This window comes from Cynoglossus semilaevis, chromosome 14 (genome assembly GCF_000523025.1).
Source record: "Cynoglossus semilaevis isolate Cse_v1.0 chromosome 14, Cse_v1.0, whole genome shotgun sequence".
In the NCBI taxonomy this organism is placed as follows: Eukaryota; Metazoa; Chordata; class Actinopteri; order Pleuronectiformes; family Cynoglossidae; genus Cynoglossus; species Cynoglossus semilaevis.
The window spans coordinates 9,300,206-9,317,866 of record NC_024320.1 but is presented as its reverse complement, the minus strand read 5'-3'; the positions used below and the strand labels follow the sequence as shown (position 1 = coordinate 9,317,866).

Below are 17,661 nucleotides of genomic sequence, written 5' to 3'. Positions count from 1 at the left end.
GCCAGGTGTGGCGCACGGAGCAGGAGGAATAGACCGTTTATTATCCGCCGCTGCTACCGTGACGAGAGGGGGAGAGGGGAGTGAGAGGTTTCGACGAGGCTTTTATTGTGTAAATGTCTGATTTGTGATAATGAAACGGCCAACAACAAGGAAACTCCAACAACCAACACCTCAACTCAGCCAACAAGTCCAGAAACTCCAGCCAAGTTTCACTTGTGTTGATCATTTAAGACATGATGATGATGCACATTTGAAAAAGCTGAAGAAAGGGTAAATATTTTTAAAAGAAAAAGCTCAACAGACCAAAAAGGCAAAAGTGATTGGAGCAGCAAAAATAAAAAAAGGTCAAAAGAAGAAAAATGATTACAATACCAAAAGGCCAAAATATGAAAGAACCAAAACAAGACCGAAAAGAAGCACAGTTAGAAAGTCACAAAAAAGAAAAGCCAAAGCCAGAGTAATTTATAGATTCTTTTTAATTAAAATTCTAATTAAAAAGTTATTTGCTGTCATTAAGGTTGTGAAGAAGCTTTTATTAGTTCAGCAGTTTCAAGGTTTAGACATATATTTATATAAAAACAACTTGGGAAGATTTAACAACCCAAAACTTTGTGTGAGAACCAAAAACAAGAATGAACTAAAAATTCAACAATAGAAATATATATATACGTATATAAATTAAGTAATTTTATTGCTGAGCCAAAAGCATTTTCCACAAATTATTATTATTATTTTTGTGGTCAACTGAACTGAATTGTATCAGATAACAGTATCATCAGCAAACATTCAGAGAGCTGTACCTGTCACCTATATTCTTTATAAATAAAATGTATTTGTTGGATCAAGGTTAAGGTTTAAGGCACATCTCTTTCTGTGTGGGAAATGTTTTCGACAAGAATGTAGTGGTACAGGTATCTACTGACAGCAGCTGAGTGACTGTTCTACCTTTGATTGGTAGGATTGCACTTTAACCCAGCTGGCAACGTAAAACCTCCAAGACAAAACACTCAAAGTTTTCCACCAGTCTGTAAAATATAAAGAAGTCTCTCTGTTTCTGAGAGGTGAAATGTCTCCCTGCAGATCCAGTCATGGTTCTTAAACCTCATGGTACCAATGGAAAGGCGACGGCTTAACAGCTACAGTGAAGGGTCATAGCATCATTTATGTTGATTCAATTTTTTGATATATTTAAAAAAATAATTTCACATTAGACATAAAAAGCATGAATAAACCTGACTTGTACAATAGTATTGAATGCCAAACAACAAGGCATTATTTTACACAGAACAGTTGAATAAAAAACACAGTTCTATATAATCTGACTTACACTCATGTACAATCTTTAATTCGTCTCTGTGTTCTGTTGTCTTTTATCAAAAACATTTCAAGATCCTACCCATTTTCTGTCAACTTGCTCTCTAACTTGTTTTGACTACTTTTAAACTTGGTCACACAAAGCAGCCGTTGGTGGAAGTATGACAGGTATGTGAACTGACTGTCATTGTGACACAGCACATCACTGCACACAACCAAATGTGACCTTTTTTTTAACCCATCACTAAACTGAACAGTGGGCAGATTTAAGTGCCCGGGGAGCAGCGTACCTCAGAGCACCTCAGTGGTAACTTGGCAGCCGGTGGACTCGAACCTGAAGCCTCAACCACTAAGCCACCACTGCCCCACTAGAAGAGTCCCGTGCACCTGCTGACTCACAGCAGGTGTCAGATGTCTTCAGGACATGTGGCCATGGCAGAGCAGATGTGTGATGACAACAAGAACAAAGTGTCCAACTGAGTATTAATACTTGAACTGACAATTTGGTGGATTTTAGTCTATTTAAAAAATAGTATCACAACATTACTTCTGCTTTTGTGGCTTTGATTTAAAAAAAAATAAACAGCAATTTATGACAACTTGAAACTATCTCTTCAATGAAGGTCAGAAATATAATTTTGATCGAAAGTTCTTTAATTGTATTCATCTCTGTAAGGTTTTGTGTTGAACGATCGGTGCTCAGTATTAGTGAAATATAATGAACTCTCAGGGGTTTTACTTTTTATAGGTTTTCCTAGTTTGTCTAGGAACAGTCACAGAGGGTTCAGGATGATGTTTATTTCTAATCATATCCACTAGATGGTAGTATTACACCTTTTTAGGTACAAGTTGGTACTTATGAAAACTCCTATTGTAAATTCCTTTAAATATCCTGCCATTATTAAAGTATTTTTTAAATCTTTATCTTACAGTAAGTTTTCTTTTGGCTGTATTCCTTATGATACCCTGCTTTTAAAAAGTCTCGCGTAATGTGTTGAAATGTGGAAAAACGAGTTAATTTTCCAAATATACGTAGATTATTTGAGACAACCCCTCACTATCTTTGCATATTATATTTAATTACAATTAGGTTAATTAAGTTTTTGGCAAATAAAAATGCCTTGTATTTGAGTCTACCTTTGATCTAATCTAGGTTTAACCAATGAGCTAACGATTTGGTAGTTTGTAGAATTTAAACAAATTCTAGATTAACAGTTATTCATTCATGCTTAACATCTCTCGCTCTCTCTTTACCGAGTGGCATTTTTATTTTTGCCTTTTGTATAACTTTTAGGCAAAATAGCACAGAGTTAGACCAACTCTGTGCTATTTTTAATGTGTTTAGCCTGACCGGAAGTTGGCCTCTCATTGACAGGAAGCTGTCAGCAGTGTTGTTGTTGCTAGTGGGGACTGTTGTGTTGTGAAAATGGCGACGCCTCGTCGCTCCTCTCAGCAACAGCAGCAGCAACAACAGCAGCATCAGCCCAGCTCCCTGCTGTCTTCCCCGCCCCGCAGCTCTTCTATCCCCTTCACTCCTCCCGGTTCTCCTCCTGCATCCACCGACGATGCTTCACTCCCTCCCCGAGGAAGTGGAGCGGAGAGCGTCGCTGACGGTGAGGCGAACCCGGCCTCTCCCACAACCAGCACATCTCCATCTCTGGCCCTCAGTGCCAACAGCAGCAGCAGCAGCACCAGCGCCAGTACCCGCAGCAGTAGCGCCAGCTCTCCGACCACCACCGAGGGGAGCGCGACCAGTCCTGGATCAACACCCGAATCAGGCAGCAGTAATCCGGCCAGCTGCGGCATCGGTGTCATTGGTGCAAACGGAGCTTTCAGGGAACTGTTTGAAGCCTGCAGGAACGGGGACGTTTCCAGGGTAAAGAAACTGGTGGATGCGGTGAATGTAAACGCCAAAGACATGGCAGGACGCAAATCCACACCACTGCATTTCGCAGCAGGTAATGTCACAACTCTATACTGCAATGTTAACCAGATGTATTCATACTTTTGCAGTTGTTGTCGACTTGAGGATGCGTAGGGAGTGACATGTGGTTGTAGGAGTGACCAGACACTGAGGCGAGACACAATGTCATTAGTTAGTCACAATGAAAAGATCTGACAGCTCTGACAAGAACAAATATTAATGGACATGACGAGATGTAATATACTGTGTAAAGATGCGGATTTACCTTCAAACCTATATATATATATATAAATGTACTTAGAGCATTATTTTAGTTGTTAATTGCTAATGTGTGTGCAATGGGTACAGGATAAATAACAATGGGTTCTATTCTAATAGAATAATCTACATATATATGTATATATGGATATAAATGTATTACATGTTTCACATCTCCAGTAAATACAACTATATATATATATATATGTGACGAATTTAGATATTTTTCAAACCCCTAATACAACTAAAGTCGCAGAACTGGTACCATGTGATACAACACAGGGGTTGTGTTTTGCCCAGGATACCATCATCGGCATACAGCTGTATCCAGTTCCAAACCTTTGTGCTTACATAAAATACTCTTGGAATATTGTAACGTTTATGTCATTTGAACATGACAAATGTAATATAATGAATATTGATAAAGCAAAGTATTCTTGCTGCATTCAGTTAGCGATGTTCCTCCTTTTCCAACCTTTTATTACAAATGTGGTTACTTGATCTAAAATCACTTACAGCAACAGTCCAGTTACCTGTCATTATTATTTCCCATTTCTTTGAGCAGTTTCATTTACCTATTCTTTGAGTGGAGTGGCTTTGATAAACACACACTTCTGTAAACATAATGACCAAGTGGCTCTACACAATAGAACACTCTGTGCATAGTGTATACTCCATTAAGAAGTACACAATAGAACACTCTTTATAACACTGTGCATAGTGTATACTCCATTAAGAAGCCGAGCTCAGCAACCAATTTGAAGCCCTTGAACAGGTTAATGGAAGCTGCCTTTTATTTGTATTATCAGTACTTTGGCCTTGTAGCACAATCAGACAGAAGTAATAAATAATTCAAACCTGAGTATTTATTTCTCTCTTGACTCATGCAGCAGCCATTGTGTCATTTTCTCTCTCTAAATTTCACTTGTAATGCTTTAAAAGCCCAGTGAGTAAAAACAAATATCTCAAGCTGAAGGATTATATGTGTATATGTATGTATATACACATATATACATTTATATATTTATAGATATAAGAATATATATATATACAGTATATATACGTATATATATAGAGAGAGATAATATCAAATATATTATTATTATTATAAAATAATGCTATAATTTGCTCGGTAGATTTGTACACAGGTGCATTTGTACACAATATATAGTCCCAATATATAATTATAATCACGTCTTTTGCACAGAATGTACAAAGAACAGCAAGTATATCATGCACAACAGGCTACTCAGCTCTTGTATGTACATAATGCCTTCTGTCTCGTCTCCAAAGTGGAAAATTTACTGTAACGCTTGTAAAATAATACAGGACATCTGTATAATTTCTCTTGGTCCAGATTGTCGTTGTTGGACTTTCATTAGTCTAGAGGGGCTAAAACACCACAGCTGTTTTATATCTCTGTTCCTTCTAATCCTCAGCAACCTGAACAGAAACAGATTCTCACTAATCCTGTGATGTGTTTTCAGTGACGTTAGAACATGCATCACGTGACCAGCACTTTCCACCATCACTGTGATCCCGCTTCACAGAAGAAAATGACAAAAAAAAAAAGTCAATAGTTTAGGAAAGAGGAGAAAGAGAATAAATTCATTCAATCATTGAAATTAATCCTTTGGTTTTTTTTCTCAGGCTTTGGACGAAAAGATGTTGTCGATCACTTACTTCAGACGGGCGCCAATGTCCACGCACGGGACGATGGGGGTCTAATCCCGCTTCACAACGCCTGCTCTTTTGGTCACTCTGAGGTGAGAGATGACTAATTCACATACATACATATGTCACTATATGTTTATATGTATGTGTGTTATGTATTCATGTACACACATATATTTTTGTAATGGTCTGGTAAACTGTTTCTGGCATAGTTGATCTTTACAAAGTTTTAAATCACGTGCCAAACTCAGGCCCAGGGGCCAAATCTGGTTCACAGTGTAATTGCAATTGGCCCGTGAGATCATATCAAATGTATACAAGAGTTGGCCCCTCAGTATATAGCCGCCATATACTAGCAGGATTTGTAGTATTAGCAGTGTATGCTCTACTGTTTTTTTTTTGTCGTTGGCCTGTGAAAAAAAGATTTACATTAAAAAAGAACTTGAAAGGCTACAGATATAGAGACATAATAAGAAACAGATACTACTGATGTGGGTTTTATTTCAAATTTAATTTCACATGTGTTTATAATATTGTGGTTGTTCCAGATTCAGTGTTAATGCAAAACTAATGTTTGTTTCCACATGAAACAATTCTACATTACATATCTGGAGAGAAGGGAAAACATGCATAATTGCCGTCAATTTTTCGATAAATATTAAGTGACTTCGTCCCAGTTTTTAATTTTGGCCCACTGTGAATTTGAGTTTGACACCCCTGATTTAGATGATCTTCATAAAGTTTAAAATGATCTTAACAAAGTTGTAAATGATCTTTAGAAAGTTCTGGATGATCTTCTTTGTCCTAAATGTTCACCACACTGTTAGCTACAGTTAGTTACAGTTTCACTCTTTTTAGAGGCTTTTACGGGTGTCTTTCCACAGCACTTAACGTCGTCATCAGTGAAGTGTTATGCTAATATTCTGATATAGGAGTAAAGAAAACCTCCAACCTGAAAGTGGTATCTCAGTGACTAACTCCACATCTTCACTTCCTAAAGTGGTTGTTGCCTTGAGGGATTCTGCACATTTAAACTCTAAATTGAATGTCTTGATGTGTGTGCAAAGCCTTGAGTGGAAAAGTGGAAAAAAAGATTAAATCCTAAGTTCAAGTAGTGAGCTGCAGAGGGTCACGGTGAGGGAGATCATATTTTCTACAGCCATCAGAAATATGTCTAAACTTGTTGCATTGAAAGTCTTTGGCTAAAATATGTTCAGTTGTTCTGTGTTCGGACTAGCCTTGTGCAATATCATATCTTGTGCGATTAATCCTCAAAAAACGAGATAAAAAAAAGAGAATATTTGTCTCTTTGCAATTGCTATGATTAGTGCCGCTTGATTAGGGTTTCCCACTGTCCCTTGAAAAACGGAATCTCCCGTGTTCAGAAACATAAAACCACATCCTGTTGAGTGGAAAAGGGTCACACTTTGTCCTGTATTACCGTGAGAATGAACAATAACCTGTTAATTGTCAGCTGAATTAATAAAAAGCAGGGAGCTTCATATTGCAACAATGCATTTTACCAAAAATATTTCTCCACAAGAATAGCAACACCTACATTGCATACACACACCTCACATACTAGAAAACCCCACACTATTATTGTTTAATCTTCTCTTTATTGTTTAATCTTCTCTTTATGACAATGTGTTTTGAGCAGGTGTATACATGCATTTTTCAATAACATATTTTCCAAAATTAAAAAAACATTATATAGTTAGCATTTTTAAAGTTAATAATAAAAGTTAGCCAAAAGATTATTACATTTTCACCTGGAATTAGCCCTTAATCAGCCTTATTTGAACTTAGTGGATATAAAACAGACAAAAAAACCCAAAAACAATAAATACATTTCAATGAATTTAATGAAATAGCTTGATGCCAACAAAATATTTTGGAAACTAGTCATAGAAAATGTATTAGTAAATAGTATATTTAAAAGTTAGTCTGAAAATAGCTAAATGTGAGCTGAAACTGTCAAAGATTTACTGAATAATTTCTTCAAAGTATAACAAAACAATAGGCTAAATAGAAAGTAAAGAAGAATACATAAAATTTAGCCCAAAAGTTAGATAAAAAAGGTTAACATTTTCAGGTCAGTAAACCACTAATTTGAATGTATCATAGTGGTATTTAACAGTGTAATAGTTAAAAAAAAAAATCAACTTTAAGTCTAAAAACGTACCCTTTTTACCAGAATCGGCCAAAAAAAAAAAAAAAAAGTTTGAATTGACACAAATGTTAAAGATAGACTTTAACATATTTATATAAATTGAGCTAATATTTTCATTCGAAACATTTTTTTGTCAAAAGCCTCAACAGTAAAAATTGACATTGTTTAATTAAATGCTCAATGGAAAATGTGTTCTTTTTTTAGTCTAGAGTAATATAAAGGCATCTGAACTTCTTTTCTGTGTGTTTTTCTATATTTTTATAACTCTGTAGATAAATGCTAGCTCTCAATGTTACTCAAATAATTTGAGGCTCATTCAGTCTCATTGGAAGAAAATCTGTTGTCAAGAAACCATCTTTGGTTTGATGTGTTTTTTTTTCCAACAAATACAGTTCAACATCCTCTGTGTGTGTGTGTGTGTGTGTGTGTGTGTGTGTGTGTGTGTGATGTTTTCAGGTGGTGTCCTTGTTGCTCTGTCAAGGTGCCGATCCAAACGCTCGAGACAACTGGAACTACACTCCGCTTCACGAAGCTGCCATCAAGGGCAAGATTGACGTCTGCATAGGTGAGTGCACAAAAACAGCCACAAGGTGAACGTTTCTTGGCTCTTCACTGGAAAGTCACTGGATGATAACGATATGAGGTTTTTTATGTTTTTCACTGAAATCACTGTTTGTTGAATTTACCTTCCCATAGTTTTTAAAATGGTCTAAACACAATTTTCCTTTGGCAAGAAACACCACTAGATAGGCAGTTCTACTCACATTTAGGACCTGAATTAGATATGTGTAAACTAGTGTGGGCACATTACAGTGGTGTGAGAGGTCATTGGTTGAATCATGGAAAGACATCCGTTTTGACTTGGTGGGAATTTCTTACATTTATTTACTTCATACAATTTGTCTCTGTTAATTTATCTGTCAGTGACAGTGACAGAGTATGAAATACTCTTCCACTAGGTGGCAACAAAGGGTTATAGAAACAACAAAAAAAAGAGAGCCTCAGGGCTGTTGAAGAAGATCTGTGTGTCTTTCTTCAATTCCTGCTAGTTTGTCAGTGTTCAGTTCACACTGAGTGAGTAAAATGAACTTAGAAGATCAATTTATTTCATTATAGGTCTTTATAAGTCTAATTACAGAGTCATTTCACAAACAATAACCACAAACAAACAAAACCAAAAACCTCCAACAATTGTTTTTCATTAGGGCATGAAGCAGCAAACAGCCTGGACTTCCGAATCACTGTGTTCTCCTGTTTATTCCTGAGACCACGCTAGGGATGGAAGTGCATTGATTTCTTTGCCATGCAATAAATGAGCATCCACTGACGTCGCTTTGAATTAAAAAGTGAAAAAAATGAAAAAAAAAACACCAAAGGCAGAGCTTAAAAGGGGCAGCAGAGTGATGCCAAGGTAAGAAGCGATGTAGTCTTTAACTGTGGCTGCAGCCGCTTAGTTAGATCATAAGAACACATATCTAGTTGTGCTGTGAATGACAGCAATTTAACTATGACATGTCAATATACCAAGTGTGCCAGATGTTAACATGTTGACAAAGGTCCTGTGGTACCATCTCAAATATTTTCTTGACAAGTTATTAGCTAAGTTCTAGCTTTGTTGCTACGTAATAGTTAGCCGTAATATTATTTGTTTCCTTTTATCTGAAGTGACATACATTTGCTCTCTCTCTCTCTCTCTCTCTCTCTCTCTCTCTCTATACACTGACTTATTTTGCTTGTTGTCCTCCTCCTGCTAAATGACACATCTAAACATCGTAGAAGCCAGAAAAAGGTCAAATAGTCCAGACTGTCGGTCAGGAGATCAAAGACATCCCAGGCGTGGCCTTTGCCTGTCATTCACTGTGACATTCTAAACCAGATGAAATGATTGATTCCTGGGTGGTGGTGGGTCCTGCACTCATACGTCTGTCCTGTGTGAGCAGAAGTCCTGCATAAAACATGTGGTCTGACCTTGGCACTGCAGATCTCTGTAGTTGACAGCATGCTTCTCTCCATCAAAACCGACCTGTGCAGACTATGGAAGAATAATCTTTGTGATCTTAATAGAAAAGTTTGGAGAGAATAAAAATATTACAACAATCAGCAGTGACTTCTGTTAAAGTCCTGGTTCTTTAGTAAACGACGGAGAACTTGCTCATTTTTATGTCTTCCGCAACCACTGATTCTATTATCATTCTGTAAATGAATCTTTGTTATCAGTGAACGGGGAAGTGATTGATTTATGACTGTTTGAAAATTAGAGTTGAGCAATTTAGCAACTTTGACGTCTCAGCGTTTGTTGTAGTTTCACAATGAGAATAGATTGATTTTGGAATGAATTTAAAGTTGCTAAAGATACTATTTAAAGTTACAGGGTGCAGAATATGTTCATTAGCACGTGGCTTTTTCTACTTGCCACCTGCAGGTGATGGTGTTAGTGTGGTCTTATGACCTCGTCCTTGAGCTGAATGCAGTGGGACAACACTTGATTGAAATATATCCCTGTATCTCTATCTACTCACGGATACTCAGTGCATTAGGCTAGCAGTTGCTCATGGGATGTAACTTCAATCATGCCTGACATAATTACAAAATTGTAACCTTTGACATGAATTTTATTTTGAGATTTATAACTAAAAGGTCAGTCTCCTCCTCTGAGTCCTTTAAAGACAAAGTACAAGTACAGAAGTACCATTGGACCTGCACTACAACATGCCAGCGTACACGTGAGGTAGCCTGTCAACAATTTACTGCTCTTGCTGTTATTCTAGGCAGGTGGTTTTTAAATAACAGGAACAGTTTCAAAAAGGAAGTTGTGATAAATATGGTGGGCCGTAAAGATACGAAAGGAATTCTGTACTGGCTGCAAACCACCACTGGCCAGCAGGGTTTGAGTTGGTTACCAAAAATATTATTTATATTTTTCTTGCTCTAGTTATTTTGGTACCATTACAGAGATTTCTCTGAGGGCCACACAGTGGAAGAGTGGTTCTGGGTCTTACTTGTTATCAAGGTGGTTTGATCCCTGTTTTTCTTAGGTTGCTCTGTACCATGCTGAAGTCCAAATGCTGTCCCTCCCCTCTCCCCTGCTGGCCCACACTCACATTACCCAGAATGCCAGCATGACATGTCATCACATTGACATACAACATACGTACGGCGCGACATCACTATAAAGTGACTGTTGTTTATATAGGCGGTTACAGGACTTTCTGACATAAATGGCATTTTATAAAATATTAGTCATTTAAAACCACATCCAGGTGCTTGGTTTGCTGTCGGTAAAATGACTGACAATCGGCAAACTTTAAGCCTTGGAAAAACTGCACTGCATAGGCAATTAGAGTTTGAGACTTGGCCCACATGCCACGAACCGCTCTGCCGTAGAGAGATGTTTTTTTGGATAAACAGTAGCAGCAGCAGGTCATTCAGTGGATGTGTTTGCTGCCAGAGTTTTCATAAACACCCCATTAATTACTTATGCTTCTGCATCAGTGTATACAGTGAAGGACACACAGTGTAGATAAGCTGTTTTTATACACAGCCCCGATTGGCCCAGCAGACAGAGCGATAGCGTGCTGTCACAGTGCAGCATTTTTTGGCCTGCAGAAATAACAGCGTAATAACTTTTTCTGAAGCAAGAAAGTGATAAATGTGACTTCTTCTAAAGGTTCAGAGGGTAAATATTTTTAGGTCCCATTTCCAATTTGTGGGGAAATTTTAAAAGCGGACTTACTGATTGCTCCCATATTTCTCCGGCTGCCCCGTGGCACAGTGAGAAACAGCAGTAGACATTTCCACTTATCGTTTCCTCAGGTCCAGCTTCTGAGCATCCTTGACCTCTGACCTTGGCAGCAAGAGCAGTTCTCTGCATGCTTTTTAGCGACATGGATTAAAAGGCGCTGCAGACGCCAAGTCTCCGTTTGATGATTAGCTGTATTTTACACATCTCCGCAGGTTTAATCTTCATTAAAAATGTTTAATTTTTCAGAAGAATCCAATAATCTTTGAAAATACATCCTTTTTAGTAAGTAGGCAGTGCAGAAAATATTTTTAATGAATAAAATTAATTTCTTATTTATTTCAATTTGACCAATGATTTATTATATTATTATTGTATTATTTTACTTAGCTTTTGCTAAGTAAAGAAAACAAGACTTTATTGTTTTTGTTTTGTTTAAATTTAAAAGGAAACCATGGCTTTTCCTAGAACTAGACGTTACTAGAGGTTGGATAGTGCGGTTATAACACCTGCTTTACACATCTGCCTTACACACAGAAGGTCCTGGGTTCAAGCCCCAGAGGAGCCACATGTTTAATGACGCCACTCGTGGCAGCAAAGACTCACACTGTGAATTTCCCCTTTGTGAGACAAATAAGGAGATGTTTGCTTTACTAAATTTACTTCATTAGATTTACTAAAGTTACATCACAGGTTTGGTCAGCTGTCACCCATCCCAACAGGGTTCCCACACGTCCCGGAAAACCTTGAGAATGCATGAGCAGTTATGCTGTTTTGGAAAACAGAAGTCCAAGTGGAATATTATTTCTCTTTAGTGTGATTGAATCCAAAATTAAATCCAAGATTAAAGTCACGCTGATTCCATTGGGCCTTATTGAACTTTTCACTTTTCTACTTCCTGCTCTTGCATTGCCCCACAAATGATTTTGTGTGACCTCAGAGCAGCTCTTTAGTTATGTAGGTTTGTAGGTTTGACTCGGTCTGAACACTTTTCAGACCTAGCATTGGTCCTGACGCAGACTGTTTTGTCAGTGAGTGGTTTTCTGTCCTGGAGTCACAGGTTCTGTCTTTGTAGTCTATTGAAAACATGAACACAGACTAAATCTGTGAAAGAGTACAAAATACATGGTACTACAGTAGAAAAGCACACCTTAAGTATAAGGACAGATAATAAGTATTATTGTATGATAGTACCAGGTATCTGCAGACTAGAACGTCTTATTTCCTCTGTGAATATCTGACCAGCGTCTATAAGGAAACTTCAGGGGAAGAACATTTTGGAGACTAGAATACAAAAACCATTTTTCGTCGATAGAACTTCTGTACACACTTAAACGGTGTCCCTATTTCCCCTCTGTTAAGTTTAATTGGTTATTATTATTGTGGCAATAACCCACTGAAACCATGCAAATCTCATCAAAGTTGACATGAAGAAACATAAAAGTTGATGAGATGGAAAAATGAGTTCATATTTTTGAATCATCATGTTTTAGTTTATATTACTTTAAAGTTGGTTTCCTCTTTCTTCTTCTCTGCTTCGACTGAGAAAGATATGGATGAATACAACAATCATGGAACATAAATAGAAGTTTACTACAGTTTAAAAAATGACTGTTTTGAGCTGTGCATTTGCAATTGCAAGTAAAGGATTTATTCCTAGTTATATTTCACACAGAAAGGCTAAATAGGTCATTTAGGAAATTATTCTAATCAAATTTACAACAGATCATTTTCCAGGACAGTTGATTGTCTTCAATGATAGTCAAAGGATTTTTTTTTAAATGTGGTCATGTGACTGTCAGTAAAAAGAAAATGACATAGGCTCTTTAAGGACGCCCTTGATAGAACCCGTGGGTATTTAATGTGTTTTTCATCCCGACCTCTCCAAGGGGGGAAAAAACCTCACACACATTAGCAGTGTTTTCAGCCTTGTAGTCATGACCCCACAAGGGGTCGCCTTGAATTCAAATCGGGTCACCTAAAATGTGTAAGTATTGATAAAAAAATTACTAAAATATTTTCGACTAATATTAATCTTTTTGTAATTAGTATTTAACACCACACAATCTGAATTAATTGTGTTCTTTTACTTTCATGAATATAAAGCAAGTATATATAAAATGCAGCAAATAAAAAATATATGAGCTGCCACATCTTGATTAATGGCTGCGATCATGTGACTGAAAAAGAAATGCCCCTGTCCATACAGAACAGGTATCTTATAGTTGTTTTATTCACCGAGTGTCAAAATGAAGGTGTTTCCTGTGGAATCAGATTGTCAAACTGACAAACATAACTAAATAATTTGACCTGGATTTAGTAGTAAAAATAATTTTTGGCTAATTTGAATAACGTCACCTGATTCCTGTATCTGTGGTAAAAAAGCAGCCAACTGTCTTATGAACCGTAAAGTCAAATTCCTGGTTTTAAAGTTCGTAAGACACAGTGAAAATGTGGTCCAACGTTGTGATTAGTGTCGGACTCGAACACAAAAAACGCGTAGTGCCACTTAATGTTGTGTGGGATGGATGCAGAGCTAAACGCTGTCTTTGTGGAGTGGGTGAGTCAGGCGTATGTTTGTCAGCACCAGCACATGTGAGTTCACACGCACGTCTGGTGCTTGTGCGTGCACCTGGATATCGGCTCCTCTGGTTGATGTGCTGTGGGTTCAGCCGAGACGTTCACCAAAGTCAGAGGGCATGTGCACGGCAGCAGTCACAATAGTGGGAACTGAAATAGAGAGGAAGTCAAGTAGAGTGTGACACTGCTGCCCCCACAGGAGCTCATTTACAGGCAGAGAGTGTAATTCAGCTCATACCTGTGTGAAAGTCACATGATCCTCCTCCTCCTCCTCCTCCTCCTATCCTCCTCTCCTCTTGTGTTTTGTTTTTTTTCTCTCCCTCCCTTTCTTTCTTTCGCCCTCTACTTCTCCCATCCTCTCTCTAACTCTCCTTCTCACCATCCCAACCTTCCTCCCCTCCCTTCCCCTCCTCACTCATCTTGCTCTCTGCTGCATCGCTCAGTCAGTTGGAGAGGCGAGAGTCTCTCCACTCGCACAGCTTGCCCCCTTCTGCCGCTGCCGCTGCCGATGCTGCCGCTGTTTGTACGAGCTGTAGCCCGTCGACTCTCTCTTCCTCACACACTGTTGTTTTCTTTTCCAAGCTGAAGCCAAATATCTGCCCATCTCGCTCCATGGGAGTAGGATGTGTTCTGTAGCCAGTCACGTAGCCCATCTGTCAGCTCCTCTGTGTGTTTGTCATCGTAGCCCTTCGCAGCTCTACTTGTGACATGTCTGTTTACATCAGAGGCATGGCTTGCAGGGCAGGGGCAGCCAGGGGCAGCCAGGGGAGCAGCGCTAGCAACAGAGGAGGAGAGAGATATGAAGCGGGACTCGCTGAAGGGCTGCCAGAGGAGTCGGGATATGGAACTAGAAGAGGAGAATCAGGGGGGATAGCAGGGGTGCAAGTGGGTGAAAAAGGTCCAGGAAGAGCACTTTACGGAGCAGGATGTGGTTCAGTAGCAGCAGCAGCAGGAGGAGGAGAAGGAGGAGGAGCTGGAGGAGGAGGAGGACTTAGAGGAGCAGTTTGTCGGGGAGTTTGTATGTCAGTTCAAGAGCTCAGCTACTGTTTGTGTCTGCCCTGTTGTTGTACAGTGTTACTGCAGCATGGAGCCGACCCCAATATCCGCAACACTGATGGCAAGTCTGCGCTGGACCTGGCTGAACCTTCTGCAAAGGCGGTGCTTACAGGTCAGTTTTCTTTCCTCCAATATAAATGTGTTTCTCTGTGTTCACATCGTACTTGTCCTCAGTTTTCATGTTTGTCTGTCTTTTCCACTGAAGCTGCACTTTTGTGTCCTGATTCACATTTTGTCCACAACTTTAAGACTGCTGGCTGTGGTTGAACTCATTGATCGGCTGCTCAATAAACAAAGTATTTGTGTTGGGTTTTGGTTTCCTTGCCTTTATTTTTTTTTCTTTGATTTCTTTCTTGGTTTCCGTCACGTTTGCCCTAAAAAAAAAAAGCAATCGTTGACGCAGCAAACCTCATTAAAGGAAGTGGAAACTGTTGTCGTGTTGCAAAGGTTAAGCTCTGGCTGCAGCTCCTGATGTTTAGTGAGTCTCTAGTTCTGGTCTGTCTTAAAACAGACTTCAAGACTCAATTAGATTTTTTTCCATGTTGTATAAAGACTCTAACCATGAACTATATCTTCTGATGTTTGTAAGAACTCTAGCAGTAGCATCTGCGATCACTGGACTCTTGGCAAACTTGTACGTTCGGTAATTACCAACATTAATCATAGTTAAGAGTTGTAAAGCGTTACAGTAGCTCCAATAGTTCTTTAAAAGAACTTACCTTCTGTGAATTGCTCCCACCAAGTCCCTTACTTTAACCTCTTTCCAAGAGTCTCACTCTTGGAATTATGATTTCCTTTTACTTCCCATAAATCTCTAGTTTCAGAGCTTAGCATAGCTTCATTAGTGTGTGAATCTCATGATGTGACAGTAGAACCTTGTGGTTTTAAGATAATTATTAAAACCATTGTCATGACATGTTGGTATTGTAAAAAAAATCACAAGTATATTGGCTTGTTTTGTTTGATCTCTGATGAAGTGGCAAGCTTAGCCCACATGACCTCATTAGGGTCCACCTTGTGACCCATCTTTTCCAGCAGATTCCCGTCCAGCCCATGATTTCGGCCAGATATCCCATTAAAGCCTCTGAGCATTTATTCCAATATGAAAACTCTGCCATTGGTCATCAGTATTGTCATATATGAGACAGTTACATAGTCGTCAACTGCTAAATACACTGTAAAGTTGGGCCTTAACCAGTCTGGTCCAGACCAATTCCTGATCTAACCTATTCGCTACAATCTTTATCCTTATGGTCTTTGGTTGGATAGCAAAAACATACAGGCCCACTGGGCAATGGGTTGAGGAGCTTCTCTTTTCCAGATGTCCAGTTACAATTCCAAGTGCTCATGTGTGAGTGAGCCAGACTTTAACTTTAAAAATCTAGGTGATGCCACAACTTCAGATAGTACACTGTGGCGACCACTGTAGCAGATGGCACTTAAAAATGGGTTCTTCTTCGACATTTTACCATTAGCTTCCATTATATAGAGACCATTGTCTCCTGACAGTCAAGGAAACACTATCATCATTATTACTGCCGCCGGCATCACTGTTATTGTCCCACATGGACTAAAATGATAGTAGATTCTGCAGGGCTAGTATTAATGTCTCTCAACCTAAACCACTTAAATCTATTTTCATTCCGAGCTTTAATTGATCCGTCTATAAATATTCCTTCTTTCCATTGGTTTTGTTAATGCCCAAACAGCAAGGAGACAAAAGGAAAACATGACCTTGTAAAAGTCATATAAAAGTTGTGGTGACCAACATTGGAGACAGATGTACACAGTGAATCTCAGACTAATTTACTAGGCCTATTATTGTGACGAGCTATTAAAGGCAGCAGGACACCTGTTCACTGGCAGGAGCCGGTGGGACTGCTGCGTATTTGCTTTGAAATTAAAAGCTAATTAAAAACGTGCAACATCACATACAGATCCAGTCCAATTGATTTTATATATTTTTATATATATGTTTCATTTATTGTTATTATTTCATTTTTAGTTATTTATTTTATTGTTTAGCTACTGCGTTAGCAATCCTAGCTGCTTTAGCTGTCTTTCATTAGAAATGTAGCCTTGAAGCCCACGCACTGAGAACCTCTGAGTCAATCTCTTTCCAATGCTCCCGTCTGCTTTTGTTGGGATCTTTTAGTACCATTGACCACACTTGAGAATCATAAGACGTTCTTGTATTCATTTGCCAAAACTGCTCAAAAGTGAATTCAATTTCTTGTTCTATTCGTAGAAAGAAATTAGAAGTGTAAACACTGCCTAGGTTTGCCACCTCATGTTATTGAAAAAGACAAGTGGAACTGATGTAAACAGTTCCTCTACCAACTGGGAAACGGTTTAAATAAAAGTTCATTTGAAAGTTTCTGTTTTCTCAACAAACCCTTCAGGTCTCACAGGGATTGTTCTAGCATTTTAGAAAGCCTGTTAGTTTGTATTAATTCTTCAACCAGTGGAACTCGTTCCTGGAGGTAGTAAACATTTTGACATTAGCAAGACTTATTTTTCTATTGCACTAATGCCTAATGTTTGCTATGCAGAAGGTATAATGATCCTAGTGGGCCAGACCACTTCATGGACTGCTCCTCTGGTGACCCCTAGTCAAAAGGTTTTGGCCAAAAGTTTCACTGTTTGTTTGGTTGGACAGTTTGATTTTCAAAAATAGCAAGAGCAATAAAAATCAGCAAGTTCTCTGACCAATAGGGAAGGCATGCGCTGCAGGTTCAGCACCAGGTTTTCCTTTTATTTTCCAGTTTTCTTCCTTCCAGAGCAGGAACTATTTAACGATACCTCCACCTTGTCCTAGTGGTGAAAGTGCATGCATTTCTTCAATCACTCCCAAGTTTCTGATCAAAGTTCTTGTGCGTCAGTACTACTTTGTTTGCTTCCCCGTTCTCCCCAGATATAAAACGTTGAGTTACTGTGGGATTA

The 17,661-nt window shown here is 38.6% G+C and overlaps 1 protein-coding gene across 1 annotated transcript in view; it reads left to right on the top strand.

The window, feature by feature from the left end:
* Window positions 1–2,512: 2,512 nt before the first annotated feature.
* The window catches only part of LOC103389484 (tankyrase-1-like), an 83,557-nt gene continuing 68,408 nt past the window's right edge, over window positions 2,513–17,661 (top strand). Inside the window, exons 1-4 of the mRNA XM_008324902.3 lie at window positions 2,513–3,272; window positions 5,147–5,262; window positions 7,800–7,908; window positions 14,735–14,830. Coding sequence (XP_008323124.1) covers window positions 2,741–3,272; window positions 5,147–5,262; window positions 7,800–7,908; window positions 14,735–14,830 — 853 coding nt within the window. The 5' untranslated portion in view covers window positions 2,513–2,740. The remainder of the gene's footprint in view (window positions 3,273–5,146; window positions 5,263–7,799; window positions 7,909–14,734; window positions 14,831–17,661) is intronic.